General features: G+C 36.4%; 2 protein-coding genes across 3 annotated transcripts in view; both read right to left on the reverse strand.

Moving 5' to 3' along the window:
• The window catches only part of FAM177A1 (family with sequence similarity 177, member A1), a 23,041-nt gene extending 17,607 nt beyond the window's left edge, over positions 1 to 5,434 (reverse strand). The window contains exon 1 of the mRNA XM_004681941.2: positions 5,158 to 5,434. Coding sequence (XP_004681998.1) covers positions 5,158 to 5,322 — 165 coding nt within the window. The 5' untranslated portion in view covers positions 5,323 to 5,434. The remainder of the gene's footprint in view (positions 1 to 5,157) is intronic.
• Positions 5,435 to 10,580: 5,146 nt separating this feature from the next.
• SRP54 (signal recognition particle 54kDa) overlaps positions 10,581 to 14,164 on the reverse strand; it is a 43,180-nt gene continuing 39,596 nt past the window's right edge. The window contains exons 15-16 of one of the 2 annotated variants that reach the window (XM_004681942.2): positions 12,015 to 12,110; positions 10,581 to 11,100 (exon numbers count right to left, since the gene is read on the reverse strand). In XM_004681942.2, coding sequence (XP_004681999.1) covers positions 11,009 to 11,100; positions 12,015 to 12,110 — 188 coding nt within the window. In that variant the 3' untranslated portion in view covers positions 10,581 to 11,008. The remainder of the gene's footprint in view (positions 11,101 to 12,014; positions 12,111 to 14,164) is intronic. The other variant, XM_012724619.1, reaches the window with a different exon arrangement.

Genomic DNA, 14,164 nt, shown 5'->3' on the forward strand with positions numbered 1-14,164 from the left:
TAATAATATTTTATTAATTTTAAAACTACAGTCTATGGAACTCTAATTATATACAAATTTCACTCCTAGGGAAATACTAATTTTACACCATATATATATATATATATATATATATATATATAGCCTTGTTTCAATATTCATCAGAGTAAATGCATATTGTACAGGAGGATAAAGAGCTTTTCACTGCCATTTGCCTCAAGTTTAAAGGCTTTCTAAGAAAGTCGCTATGGATTTTCTTACTCGATTTCAAAAAGGAACAGCACAAGTAACTATGACAATCTGGCAACAGTGGTTACTCCTAGGAATAGGTATAAAGATGAGGGGAGAGGTGCAGGCAAGGGAGTAGTCAGGGGGCTTTTACTCTTTTTGTATTTTGTTGTTTGCTTTGTCATGGTGATGAGAATATATTCATGTATACTTGATAGAATTTTAAAATTAAGTTAAAGCAAAATAATACAAGACCACAACACTGTCATGGTTGGAGACAATGTCTAGTGTCATCTGGGACAGTCCAACGTCCAAAAGTTTCCCACAAAGAATTCTTATAGTATGACCAAATATAATTTAAACCTACTTATTGTTCAACCACTAGGTAAGTTTTTGAACGGCAGTTGCTGAGATGGAATTATACTGACAGAAACTTAGTGAGACAAAATTGCCGAATGAAACAAGCAAAATAACTTTATATTCATGCATTGTTCCTCAATCTTCTATGTTCCTTCTTAGAAAATATCAATAGATGTGGCTCCTTTCTGCCTTTTACTTCCCAAAGACAAGTTTAATTTTTAGTTATGACTTGAACTCAAGTATATTCAACCCAAAGAACTCATACACTATTCCATGGTATAGGTGAACATTATTGTCAATAACTGTAACTGCTGTACAGTGAACTAAGATGAGAATGGCATGGGCTACTTATGGATTAACTTGAAAAACTAAAACCGCAATTATCTCTAGCCTATCCTGAGAGTTCGAACAAACCCCAAGCTTTAATAAAAGACAACAGTTAATTTATTGTCTTCATAAATAAAATGGTTCACTCAAGCCAACTTTCTTCCACTCCTCATCCTGAAGGCACGGGGAGTCACAGCACCCCAATCTCATTTTTCCCCTTGAAATAAGATTTGGTTTATGATTGTCCTGACATTAATGGTTTATTTTGATATATGAGTCAGCTTTTTTAATCTCTTTACAGGCAAGAGAAAGTTAGAAGAGCTGGGTAAGAACACCAGATATCATACTAACTGGATGGATCTGACTGTCATAGTTCCAATCAGTGAATAGAAATAAGTCCTTCACAACCCATAACCATGCACCATTCTGCCCCTATTCCATTCTGACTCCAACCTACCCCAAGCAGAGCAGAAACAGCTTCTTATTGGTTTAATTTTTCCTTTATAAAACACAGGCAAAGGAGAAGAGGTATATTTTCATTGGCTCAACTACTGTATTTTCCTTAAGACAATTTTAACAAGTCAAAACATTCTGGTTAGTCATAACAATTAATATAAACTTAGCTAATATCTCCATTAACTCTGAGTCTTACCCATCCTTTCCAAAAGGTTAAAAATAAACTGCAAAGGTCCTCCCTGGTGGCGCAGCAGGTTAAAGCACAACACTAAGAAGCTGAAACCACTTTCGCATGAGTTCGATTCCCGCCTGCCCTGGAGGTGACCACATGGCGTGGCAGACCTCTCCTGACCCGCCTGCTGCTCCTCTCAGCAGTGTACTTCGTCGATCTGCCTGTTCTGCTCCCCACTCTGTCTCTGGTAAAGTCTTTCACCACCCCTGAGTCTCTGGCCTGTACCCCAGTTCTGTATGCACAAATAAATAAATCTTTAAAAAAAAAATAAACTGCAAAGGAAAAAGTTAAAATATGGCTCATATTTTTCATTCTAATAACTATAAACATAACTTAGATTAGTATTCTCTACACATAACATATAATTAAAAATGATATTTTATTTGCTGTAATCACATTTCATATAAAATTTTGTTAAAGAGATTTTCATTTAAATACCAGTTGTCTTTTATAAATTTAATCATTTTTAATATACTAAAACCCAAGTTTTAGGTTTATCATCTGAAGTAATAAGCAAACTTATAAAGGTTAGAGTTTAGTATTTTAAGTTCTGATAGCCTGAACTCTGTAAAAGCAGTCATGGATAATACGTAATAAGTGGGTATAGCTATGTTCCAATAAAACTTCATATAAACAGATGGCTGGCAGGATCTGGCCTATCGGCTATAATTCATCATCTCCTCATATAAAAGAACCAGACTGGAAAGAAAAAGTATCTGAGAAAGACAATCTACAATATGTGATTTCAGCTTCTACGTAGGGGTGTGAAGGGTAAAGGAGACAATGAAGTAAAGTAATGATGGTTAATAAACAACCAGAAAATAAATTAGTACATAATTTCCTACAATTACAAAATGAAATTTTTTCTGAATTTTTCAAACCATTTCATTTTTACAGATAAACAGTAAATTTCACTGAGAAATTTCACTAAGAAATTTCACTAAGAAAAATTTCACTGTCAATTACACAAATTCCATTTTTCACAACTCCAAATCCAAAAACAAAATTTGATAGTTTCATAACACCAGGAAGCTATGAGACCTGATGTCAATAAAATGTCATTACATTTTATGATAAATTGGATTGTAACTCTGCTTATCATGCTTCTCAGGATCTGGTTTTAATGGTAATTTTCTTTTTATATACTCTCATAGTATTCAGTATCTCTTTGAAATTTATACTATATTTGGAATTCATCCTATGGCCTTCACCAAGTGGGAGAGGCAGTGTGTAACCTTACTTGTTATATCCTTTAGCCTACTGTTCCTCCCACAGCTTAAATGGTTGGTAGCAGCAGAGGTGCTAAACAAATGAATGATTAACACTAAAATTTTAACTCCTTTAATAATAATGAAACAAAGATTTCAATTAAAAGCTGGCTCAGAGAAGCTGCTGGCTAGAATGTCACAACAGGTATTAGCTGGCCTGATTTGAGGCATAATTCAAAACTAATGGCACTTACTCCTTTTCCTATATGGCATCTGGAATTTCTCAACTGTAACAAAACAAAAAAGAACATAGAATTGCAGTCTTTCTACCCAAGTATCCACCTCATAGGCTTCCTCCCTCTTAGTGTGTTCAATCCCCTAGGCATTCGGAGTATGTTTCTGCTTCAGGAATGTAAATGAGAGAGCAAAAAAGAAAAGTTAGAATTCAGTTTGTATAGTATGAACCTAGATTAAGGAGGAAGAGATTGTAAACACACAGGAAATTCCAAAAAAAATACACCAAAAAGTTAATAGTTACTTTTGGGGAATGTGAATGTGAGGTATCACTGGTAAGGGTATATTCCTAGGACTTTTTGGTTTTTTGCTCGTTTAAATATTTATCATTTTTGAACAAGAATGTGAAAATAACTTTACACCACTAAACCAAAACAAAGACCCTCTCTCTTTAAACAACATTTACCTGGTATATCAGTACAGGTAAATTTACTTTGCTGCTGGTAAAATTCAAAGCTGAAGCAGTGGTGAAGACATATGGTAAGAGGCAGAAAATTCAACTAGAAAACACATCCTGGTGACGCAAGGGGTTAAAGCACAGCACTAAGAGGCTGTCCACAGCCCAGCTCCCGAGGTGACCACATGGTGCAGCAGACCTCAGACCTCTCCAGTCTCACCAGCTGCACCCTTCAGCAAAGTATTTCAGTAGATCTGCTTGTTCTTTTTCCTGCTCTATCTCTGGTGGATCCTCTCATCCCCTCACCTCACCTCTGGACTGTGGCCCAGTTCTTGTATAGATAAATAAATAAATAAATCTTAAAAAAAGAAAACACAGCAAGTATTGTGGAATTCAAGTGTGCTTGTCAACAACAGGACTCAACTGAAAATGAAAAGTGGCTCCCTAATCAATAAGTGCTGCTTTGGAATACTTTCTTGTAGGTTACCTTCCTCCTTCTCAAGTAGGAGGAAAAACAAATTTCGTAGAAAAACTAGTATATAGAAAAGTTTTTGTTAAAGCAAACTACATCTTGTACTATATGAGCTACACTCACATTCAGGCACTATTTATTCTCTAGGAATCTGCAGTTTGGAGAAAATGTCTTATTAATAATTCAGGTATTCTCAAAAGTGAAGCTACTTAAAAGCTTCATTTACAAAGAAGGTGGGAAGCCTTCTACACAGAAGCAACTGGAGGTTTTGGGTAGCCAAACTGTATACTCCTAAGCTAGTTTCAGTTAAAGCAATTCCACATTAGTTTTACTTGGTCAAAGATCTTACACTACTACTTAAGACCACCAAATCCAAAACCAAACAAACTTCTAAGCTTTGTCTCAATACTTTAACCACTAACGACAGATGGTTAATGCTCACCTGAAATGTGGCTAATTCTAAATGAGAAGTGCAGTAGGTGTAAAATATACACAGGATTTTCAAAGACTTAGTACTAAGGAAGGTGTGTCAAACAGGATGTTGATAACTTTCCTATTATTTGTCGAGTTGCTTGATAGTAAAAGTATATTAATTTCACCTAGCTTCTTTTCACTTTTCAAGCTTGGCCATTCGAAAATGTATAATTTACAATGCAGCTCACATTGCATTTCTAATTGGATAGAGCAAGCCCTAAGCCTTGGTTACCTCCGCAGCGAAATACGGATAAAGCCCACCTCATTCAGCACTTAACAAATTTAAGTGAAATCAAGTCTGTACACGCTTGTCACAAAATTGCTATTAGTTAACTTAAGGGCAGGTGGCAAGGAGAAGACTTCCAGCTACTTTAAGGACCCCCTTTCCCGGACACGCCTTCCTTCTCCCAAGTCGGAAACAGGAGTCTCTCACTCAGGAAACCCCTGGCAGCCGCAGCCGAAGGGGTGCGGGTTTTTGAGGGGGGCCCGGGTAGTAGTGAGGATCCCGCCCTTGCCCTCTCTGGCGCCCCTACTCCAACCCGGCGGGTGTCTCTGGAGTCGAGGCTCGGATGTAGCGAAGAGGAGCCCCGAAACGCACCTCCAGCGAGAGGCCTGCTCTGAGGAAGGCCGGGCAGGCCAAAGGGAGCAGCCGGTCGACCAGGCAGAGAGAAGCCTGGTCTCTCCGGCCTCAGCCAAGTGACGCCGCCACCTCCCTTGGGGCCGAACCTACCTGCGGCGCCGGTTCCCTGAACGCCGCGGTGGCCGCAGCTCCCGAGGCTGTGACAGCTTCTCCTCCTTCCGCGCGGCTCACTGGCTCCCGCTCCATGGTCGCCGCCGCCGCAGGGCTGCTTGCGCAAGCGAGATAGAACGTAGTGGCCGACAAGCCCACTTCCATCCCCCGCCTCCCCGGCCAGAGGCTGATCGAGCCGGCTGTCGGGAAGGGGACCCACCCGCAGCGCCCGCCTAGGCCACACGGGCCACGCCACAGCGGGAGGGGCTACGGCTCTCAGGGGCGGGGCCGGGCGGCGCCTCGCCCACCCGACTCGGCAATCTCAGCTCGGACGACACCGCGAGGGAGGCGGGATTAGCGACTAGTGCAGGGCGGGGCCTCTGCAGCGGCGCTTCCGGCCCCGCGCGCCGCGCGGCGGGAGTGCCGCCGCCTGGCACCAGCGGTGACGTCATGCCTCGTACCTGTACCTGGAGCCGGGCTTCCAGCACTGGGCAGCGCCTCGCTGCTGCTTCTGGGACAGTCACCCTCCCAGACCTTGGTTTCCTGCGCTTGGAAGACGAGAGCACTTTCCTAGTGTGCTTCAAAGGCTTGTGTCAATGAGATATGGTTGCTGAAAATGTTTTAAGTTCTATGGCTCATGCTATATTCTGCTCCTAACACGGAATGACAGTCTACCCGAAATGCCTTTGAAATGAGAGCCTCAAAGGTGAATTTTGCTTACACTTATCTGAAATACTTAATCATATTGTGGGAATTTTAAGACCTGAAGGAAAGCAAAGGACAACAGCAAGGAAACTCCCATTTCGACAAATATAGGAATATGTTTTGGTGGCATTGGTTTGTTTTGGTGGCATTTGTGAGTGTAAGAGGAGACACCCCAGGCTTCCCCCAAATTTAGAAGTCATGACTGTTTTTTCCCCAAATTAGTAGGTTCATTTCCGGGTAAATGCTTTTTTATTGTAATTTTAATATGAAAAATTTCTGGTGAATTTTACACAAATTGTAGAGGTAGAAAGTAAAATGCATTATTTTAGCTACAGGGGGCTTCATTTCGTACTTTAAATTCCATTTTCATGCCACTTAAAATTCAGAAATGCTCTGCAAAGTTATCACTTACTTTCTTACTCAGCATGGCACCAGCAAGGTCAATAAGCCTTCTATATTCCTTTTTCTCCTGTCCAAAAGTTCTTTTTCCCTAATGTCTGCTTAATGTTTTTCTACACTTTCTATTTTGGATATAACTATGATAAATAGCAAACCATAAACCTTAAAAACAAAAACTGATCATCTGAAAACCATCTACACTAAAAATTGGAGACTCACAATCTGTATTCTGGTAACAAAATTAAGTTAGCATGTTGCTGAGGTAAACAAATTAGTAACATGATCTAATGCTGTTTAGAGGCATTAGCAAAGAATTGAGACAGTATACAAAACAGCAAAAACAAACTGCATTAAATTGAAAAGGAAAAAAGCCACTTATTCAATATTAAGGATGCCATGAATAAACAAGATAGCTCTACATTACATAAACAAGATAGCTCTACATTACTTGCATTCACAATCTCTTTCCTCCCAATGGCAAAAAGGGTAATCAACAATTTTCATTATTAAAAATTCGTGGAATGTTTATATGGGTATTATTTTTCCAAGTTGACAGTTTTTGGAAGTGAAAATCCAAAAATTACAATTTTCACTGCTAAAACAGACCTATATTCATAGCTGACAAATGTATTTCCTAACTGATGCAGCTACGGTACATTTCTCTGAAAAGAGACAAAAATGTAGCATATGTTGCTTAAGAAAAATTGAGCATAGTCACAGGATATTACTCCATTCTGCTTCCAACAAGAAGGAAATTGTTTATGCAGCTGTGTCAGAAGAGTCTAAGACCCAGCTAGTGAGATTTTCTTAATGTAAGGCTTTAAGGGATGTGAAAGTCTCTTACAAGCAGGTCCTGCTGGCAACTTCTTATTGTACTTGCATTTTATGATCCGTTGTTTTAGGCTAATTAGAGACATTTTAAACTACGAGAAGCTGAAAGTCATGCTCTTCAAATTGTTTTTTCAAGGAGAAAATTAAGGACAGAACTGCTATGTATGCATAATGTATGCTAGTGTATGCATGCCCAAAACAAAGAACTTGTATAGCACAGTATTATCAATGAAAGTGTGCCATAATTAGCAGTTTAAAAGTATCTGAAAATAACCTTGTATTCAAATTAAATGTCCATATTGCATATAAGAGGTCAACAGTAGAGACAGGCCTAGAGTCTTGGGTTAGCACTACTCAATGGCCTGTTAACTACACTCATGGTAATGTGTAAAGAAAAATCTGCCAGCAAAATTTCACATTAGTATTTTACACAAATAATAAACTATAGACTACACAACTGATCTAGAAGATAAATTTAAACTAACCCCAGAACATTTGAGATATAAATCCATAATTAATTCCTGCAACTCTTGGTTCAAAAGCAAACAGGGTGTTAAACTGAACGTTGGCTAGGTGATAGCTTGATCGTGCTAAGACTTTAATCCCTGTGCCACCAGGGAGCGCTATAAGGAATTTCTTTTTGAAATAACTTAAGTGGAGTTATTTTCTTGATTTCTTTTGTTTCCTGTTTATGCTTTGTTATATGAAAAGGCTATGGATTTGGTGTGTTGATTTTGTAACTTTGTCATTTTTATTATTTCTAGCAATTTCTGATAAGACTTTAGAATTTTCTATATATAGTATCATATTGCCTGTGAATAATGATAGTTTCACTTTTTTTCCAACTTGGACTCCCTTTTATTTCCTGTTTTTCTAATAGCACTGGCCAATACCTCTAATATTAAGTGAGAGTGATGACAATGGGTATCGTTGCCCTGTTCTCAGTCTTTAGGGGAAAGCTCTCTTTTTTAGCTTTAGAATATTGCTATTGGTTTGTGATAAATGGCCTTTTCATGATTCCCATCTTGTTTAAGAGTTTTTAACATAATAGGGTGCTGAATCTTATCAAATGCTTTCTCTGCACCTATTGCTATTATATGATTATTTCTCCTTACTTCTGTTGCTAGGATGTATTACAGTAATTGATTTGTATATATTAACTATCTTAGCGTGCCTGGGGTAAGTCCCACTTGATCATGACATATAATCTTGTGATACACTGTTGAATTCAATTTATCAGTATTTGCTGCATCTATGTTCATTGGGGATTTTAGTTATCAGAGTTTATTTAAATTCCATAGCTGCTCTCTGTATTCAAATAGTAAAACACTTGATTTTACCGTGCACACAAGCATCAAGCTGAAATGTCTTCACATTTAATGCTTTGTTCCATTTTTCACCAAAATGTTTACATGTACTAGAGTTACCTGTAAAAGAAACTCATTCAACTTTATTTTACACTATGATTTACTTTTTTAGATCCCCTATAGTCACTGAAATAAGGTTTATTTACTTACAGTAATATGAAAGATGAGACTTTAATTTTAGTACATTTCCTGGTTCTGTCATCTGTGTTATTAACATTACATTTCTTTTTAGCTATGAGATATTGTATTCTACACAAAGCTAGCATATTATAAATTATGATAATATAGGGCTTCCTCTCACATTATAATATGCTGTATTTATTTGTACAAAATAATGGTTTATGTATCACACTTTAAAATCACTTTTACTATATGATGGAATACTTAATTTTTCTTAAAAAATTCATAAAATTACAATGTATTGTGTATATATACACACCTTATATCTTATACCCCAGAAAATATTATACTTCCAGGAGAACATTAAATTATTTATTCTTTCTTGGTATTGTAGTTTTGATAATACATTTCTTAACTTGTTTCTAATTTAAATAAGCTTTGTAAGCTTAAGGAATTTTAGTTTTATGTTTGCAACATTACAATAACATTCAGGAAGAATCAAATCTTGTGTGATATTAGATCTAGCTAGTGGTCTAGTTAGAAATATAAAGGTGTCAAAAAGCTACAGAAACAATTTTATAAGTGAAAGATAAAGGAAAGTTGTTCAAATTAGTAAAAGATTTGATTTGGTATACAGTACTTATGCTGTGAAATATTAGTACCTTGATAAAAACATGAAAACTGAAGAGTAGTGGCTTTTGTAACTGAAGATGCCACTGTGGAGTTAATGGAATCAGAATTTTAGAGAGCATCTTCAGTATCCTCATTTTACAGAAGAGGTAAGAGAAATGAAAACTCGGTATTCTGGACCTTTAGATTTCCTTTTGCCACTGTTACTTTTGTGTCTGGAAAATACAATTTGCATAAGACATAAAAATACTAAAAACAGTACCTGAAGTCCTGAAGTGTGGCTGAATGTCTCATCTCCTTTTTGGTCAAAATGCAGAAATGGTACCCCAAAGACAGAAGTCACAAAAATGCATGCCCAGAAAAGGTGGTTTGCATCACTTTAATTATAAACTAATTTGGAGAACAGTATTTTTACTTTTATCAATTTTCTAAAGCTGGACTTTGCAGAAAACATTTCTGCAGAAAACAAGATACAACATTTTTACAAGGTATACAATGTTCTATAATTTGTTTTTTAGCTGGTGAAAATAATTTAATGGGATATAAAATCTTTGCCCCAGTAAATATGAAAATCAGTTGCATTCTTTATGTAACTGTTTTTTTTACAGATGCTTTGGCTTATAAGACCTTTTTAAAACACTTAAGTCATAAAAAATTAATACTATAAAAGCTAGCTACTATTTTTCACTCTCTCTCCTTCTACTACAAATCAATTCTTTGCTGAAGATCAGTTCATCCTAGCTCAAAATACATTGCTATATACCATATCTATTATCTTCATGATGTCAATAATGAATCAGTATAAATATCCTAAGTGTTTTAAATTAATTCCATAAGTTATTTAAAAGCCATTTTCCTAAGCAAATTGTTCAGCAATCCAAAGTAATCAATAACCAAATCAACCTTCTCATGGTCTCATTATTTTTAATATATAGTAGAGATAGCCCTAATATTTTCAATTATTTTCCCATTAGGAGGGCTACACATTAGCTATTATCACCAAAGTATATCAATTTTTTTCAAGCATATTTTTGATATGTAAGAAACATAACAAAATTGGTTTTTCAAAAAAAATCAAATATTGCCTTTTAGGCTTCAAAAATATGAGGTAAAAAATGCAATTTATATACAAAAAATGTTGTGAACTGCAACCAAATTCACAATAACTATTTAAATGGCAGAGCTAAGATTTTCTATGGCAAAATTGTGTAATTATTCTAAGTTAAACAAAAATTAAGTAACTCTACTATATTTCCTATTAAAGGTATACCTCAATGAAAAGTTTTAAATGACATATACCCACTGGCTTTTCTGTCTGCCTTTTGATTGATACATAGATAATTTTGAAACATAAAGAAAGTTAACAACCCCTTAACTTATAATGACTTTGAAGTTTATTTTACAGCACTTTTATTGAGACATCATGTAACTACTGACCAGGACCATTTACAAGTGTAAAGCTTGGCCTGTGAGATTAAAAACTTTTAAGTACTAAAATTTTACATCATGATTTTTTTTTTCTTAAGTGTTATGATGGTGAAAACTAACAAAAGAAAATCTAAAGCAAAAATATAATGATTTCCACAAAACCATATATTCTTCCCTACCTACATCAAATGGGAATGAGTGAATAAGGAAAGAAGGAAAAAGAGAAGAGGGGAAGATAAAAAAAAAGAATAAGGGCAAGATAGGCAAGAAAAATATTTCCCTCCCCTCCCCCCATTTTCAAAAAGGAGGGAAACTCTGAGGTCTCAGCAAAGTGTGATCAACTAAGTCAGTTTATATTAAGGCATCTTCTTTTACATATTATTGAATCCCATCATGCCTTTCATATTGCCAGCGGCACCCTGTTGAAACTGCCTCATCATTGACTGAAGTCCTGCCATACCACCTAGAATAAAAGAGTAAAACCAGATAATTATTAAGCAGATTTGAAATATTAGTAGAATAAAACCAGGTAATTACTAAGCAGATTTGAAAAATTAGTTTTGCCTAACTTCGAAGAAATATACTGGGTCTGACTGCAATTTGGTCATTAGCTTTAAGGAACATACCAATTAAAAAATTATATTATCACTAGTATCCTCATCTATAGAAGAGAATAAATTACCTTGTCAAGTTGTAAGGATAAATAATACATGAAAAGATCTTAGAATAGTTACCTTTACACAGCAGACTTAATACATCTAAATAAAATATATTTTTCTGGGAAGTCCAAAGAGTCTTGCTGTAAGCAGTAATTAATCATGTGGTGGGGAGGAAGGAGGGAGAGTAAAGGGAGTAATTTCATAGGACTCAGAGGAAGAAAAAAATTACCACTTAAATATCTACTATATGCCCAAAACTGTAGTAAATGCCTTCACAAGTATTAATTCATTTAATTATCACAATTTCTTGATGAGCTATTATCTGTGATATTATAGAAAGGAAAAATGAAATTGAGAAATATTAAAGAACTTTTCATAGGTTACACAGTAAAAGTACAACTGGGTTTCAAAATCCTCATCTAATTTCAAAGTTTAACCCTAAAATATTAGGGTTCCAAATTAGCGCAAAAGGTTACTAGAATAGCATTAACAAAAAATGATGAAGTATCTTGCTCAAAATCACACATGGCAGCAAAGGAGTGAATAAAATCTCAGCTTATATATAGCTGTTTTTATATATTGTGAACACAAATGGCCATTTGCTTTAATGTACCTATCTTTTGACCACATTTTCATAATGTCACAGCAATGACTTATTAAAACTCAACCCTTTTAAATTACACTGTATATTAGCAAGTGGCAAAAACTTTGCATTTACCCATGTGATGAAGAACTCTTGGATCCATCATTTTGGCCATCTGTTGATTCAATTTTGCCATCTGTGACTGGCTCACATTCTTAGACATATCACCACCTGAAAAAAAGTTTTGGCTTAATATACAAAGCAACAGGATATCACAGAACAGTATGTTATTGAATTGAATCAACTGAAAAAAAAAATAAGATTACATTAATTGACTGAAGTGAATAAAAAGAAAAAACTCACCTAAATTTTATTACTCTAAAAATTATTTTAATCTATCTCAATTATATACATATTTTTGAGAAAGAACAAGTGATATTAAACTTAAGGGACTTTCTTAAGGTCTATACTTTATTTATACCTGTAAGTTAGTCAATATAAGCAAAACTACTTCCATCCAGATTATTAACTATAAGTTTTAACAACTGTTAACAGTGGCATGGGAGAATGCTAAAAAGTTGTTTATTCACATATATTTGTGAATTCAAAACTATGCATAAAAAAGATGTCTTAAAACATGATACAACCTGAAAAAGGTTTTCATGATTGAAAAATCTGTGTAAAGTAAATTTGTCACCTGTTGGTGATTATTGTAATAGTATTTTTTAAAAGATTTATTTATGGGGCCCTCCCTGGTGGTGCAGCGGGTTAAAGCACAGCACTGAGAAGCTAAAGCCACTTCAGCAGGAGTTTGATCCCGCCTGAGAGGTGACCCACATGGCACGGCAGACTTCTCCTGACCTGCCTACTGCTCTCCTCAGCAGCGTACTCCATCGATCAGCCTGTTCTGCTCCCCAATCTGTCACTGGTGAAGCCTCTCCCCACCCCTGCACCTCTGGCCCTTACCCCAGTTCTGTATGCATACATAAATAAATCTTTAAAAAAAAAAGATTTATATATGCATACTGAACAGGAGTAAGGGCCAGAGGTGCAGGGGTGGGGAGAGGCTTCACCAGCAACAGAGTGGGGAGCAGAAAAGGCAGACTGATGAAGTATACTGCTAAGGGGAGCAGAGGGCAGGTCAGGAGAGGTCTTCCTTGCCATGTGGGTCACCTCCCTCGCCGAGGATCAAATTTGTGCTGCAGTGGCTGCAATAGCTTCATAGTGCTGTGCTTTAACCTGCTGCACCACCAGGGAGGGCACTCGGAGTGTATTTTTAAGAACTTAATGCATCTAAAAAAACATCAAGAGTTTGTTCTGACAAGAATTTGTGCCATATACACTGCCCATTCCATCTTGGCTGTGCCTTTACTGAGTAATCAATGCTTAGACAGGACCTAATGGATAAATCTGCAGTAGTCCTTTCAGAAAGCTAGTCATGGCATTCTGTTGTCTTTGGAGCTTGTGTAATTAACATTTTAAAAAACAATGAACTCATTTTGATAGTTGTTTACAATATTGGCAGAAAAGGTAAATGAGGACTGGATAATTGGTGAACTCGTTGGGAAAAAACTTCTTTTTACCTTATACAATATAGTGCAAAATAAATTCCAGATGGAATGAAAAACAAATTTATAAAACAAAAATGAGAAGAAAAAAAAATACATGTGCCTATTATCAACACAGAGAAGGTTTTTGTAAGCATAAACGACACAAAAGAAAATGACTGATGGGGTCAACTACATTAAAAATAAAAACTTCTGGTCATTAAAAAATATAATAAAAATAAGAGACCAATGAAAAACTGGGAAAAGGGCCCTTCTTGGTGATGCACAGCATTACAAAGCTAGCCGCTCCTGTTTCAGCATGAGTTTGATCCCCAGCCAGGGAGGTGACGCACTGGGCAAGGCAGACCTCTCCTATCTCTCCTGCTGCTCCTCTCAGCAATGTATTTCATCAATTTGCCTGTTTTGTTTCCCACTTTGTCTCTGGTAAATCCTCTCACCGCCCCTGCACCTCTGTCCTGTACCAGAGTTCAGTATGCATAAACAAATGAAATATTTTTTTAAAAAATTTTTAATTAAAAGGAAAGACTGGAGAAAAATATTTGCCAACATAAGCCAAGAATTTTAAAGTTATTAAAAAGCAATGAAGGAGGGCTCCCCCTGGTGGCACAGCGGGTTAAAGCACAGAACTAAGCAGCAGGTTAAAGCACAGAACTAAGAAGCTAAAGCCACTTCAGCATGAGTTCAAACCCCACCCTAGAGGTGATCCACATGGAATGG

This window comes from Condylura cristata, unplaced genomic scaffold (genome assembly GCF_000260355.1).
Source record: "Condylura cristata isolate star-nosed mole 26May11 unplaced genomic scaffold, ConCri1.0 scaffold00013, whole genome shotgun sequence".
Classification (NCBI taxonomy): Eukaryota; Metazoa; Chordata; class Mammalia; order Eulipotyphla; family Talpidae; genus Condylura; species Condylura cristata.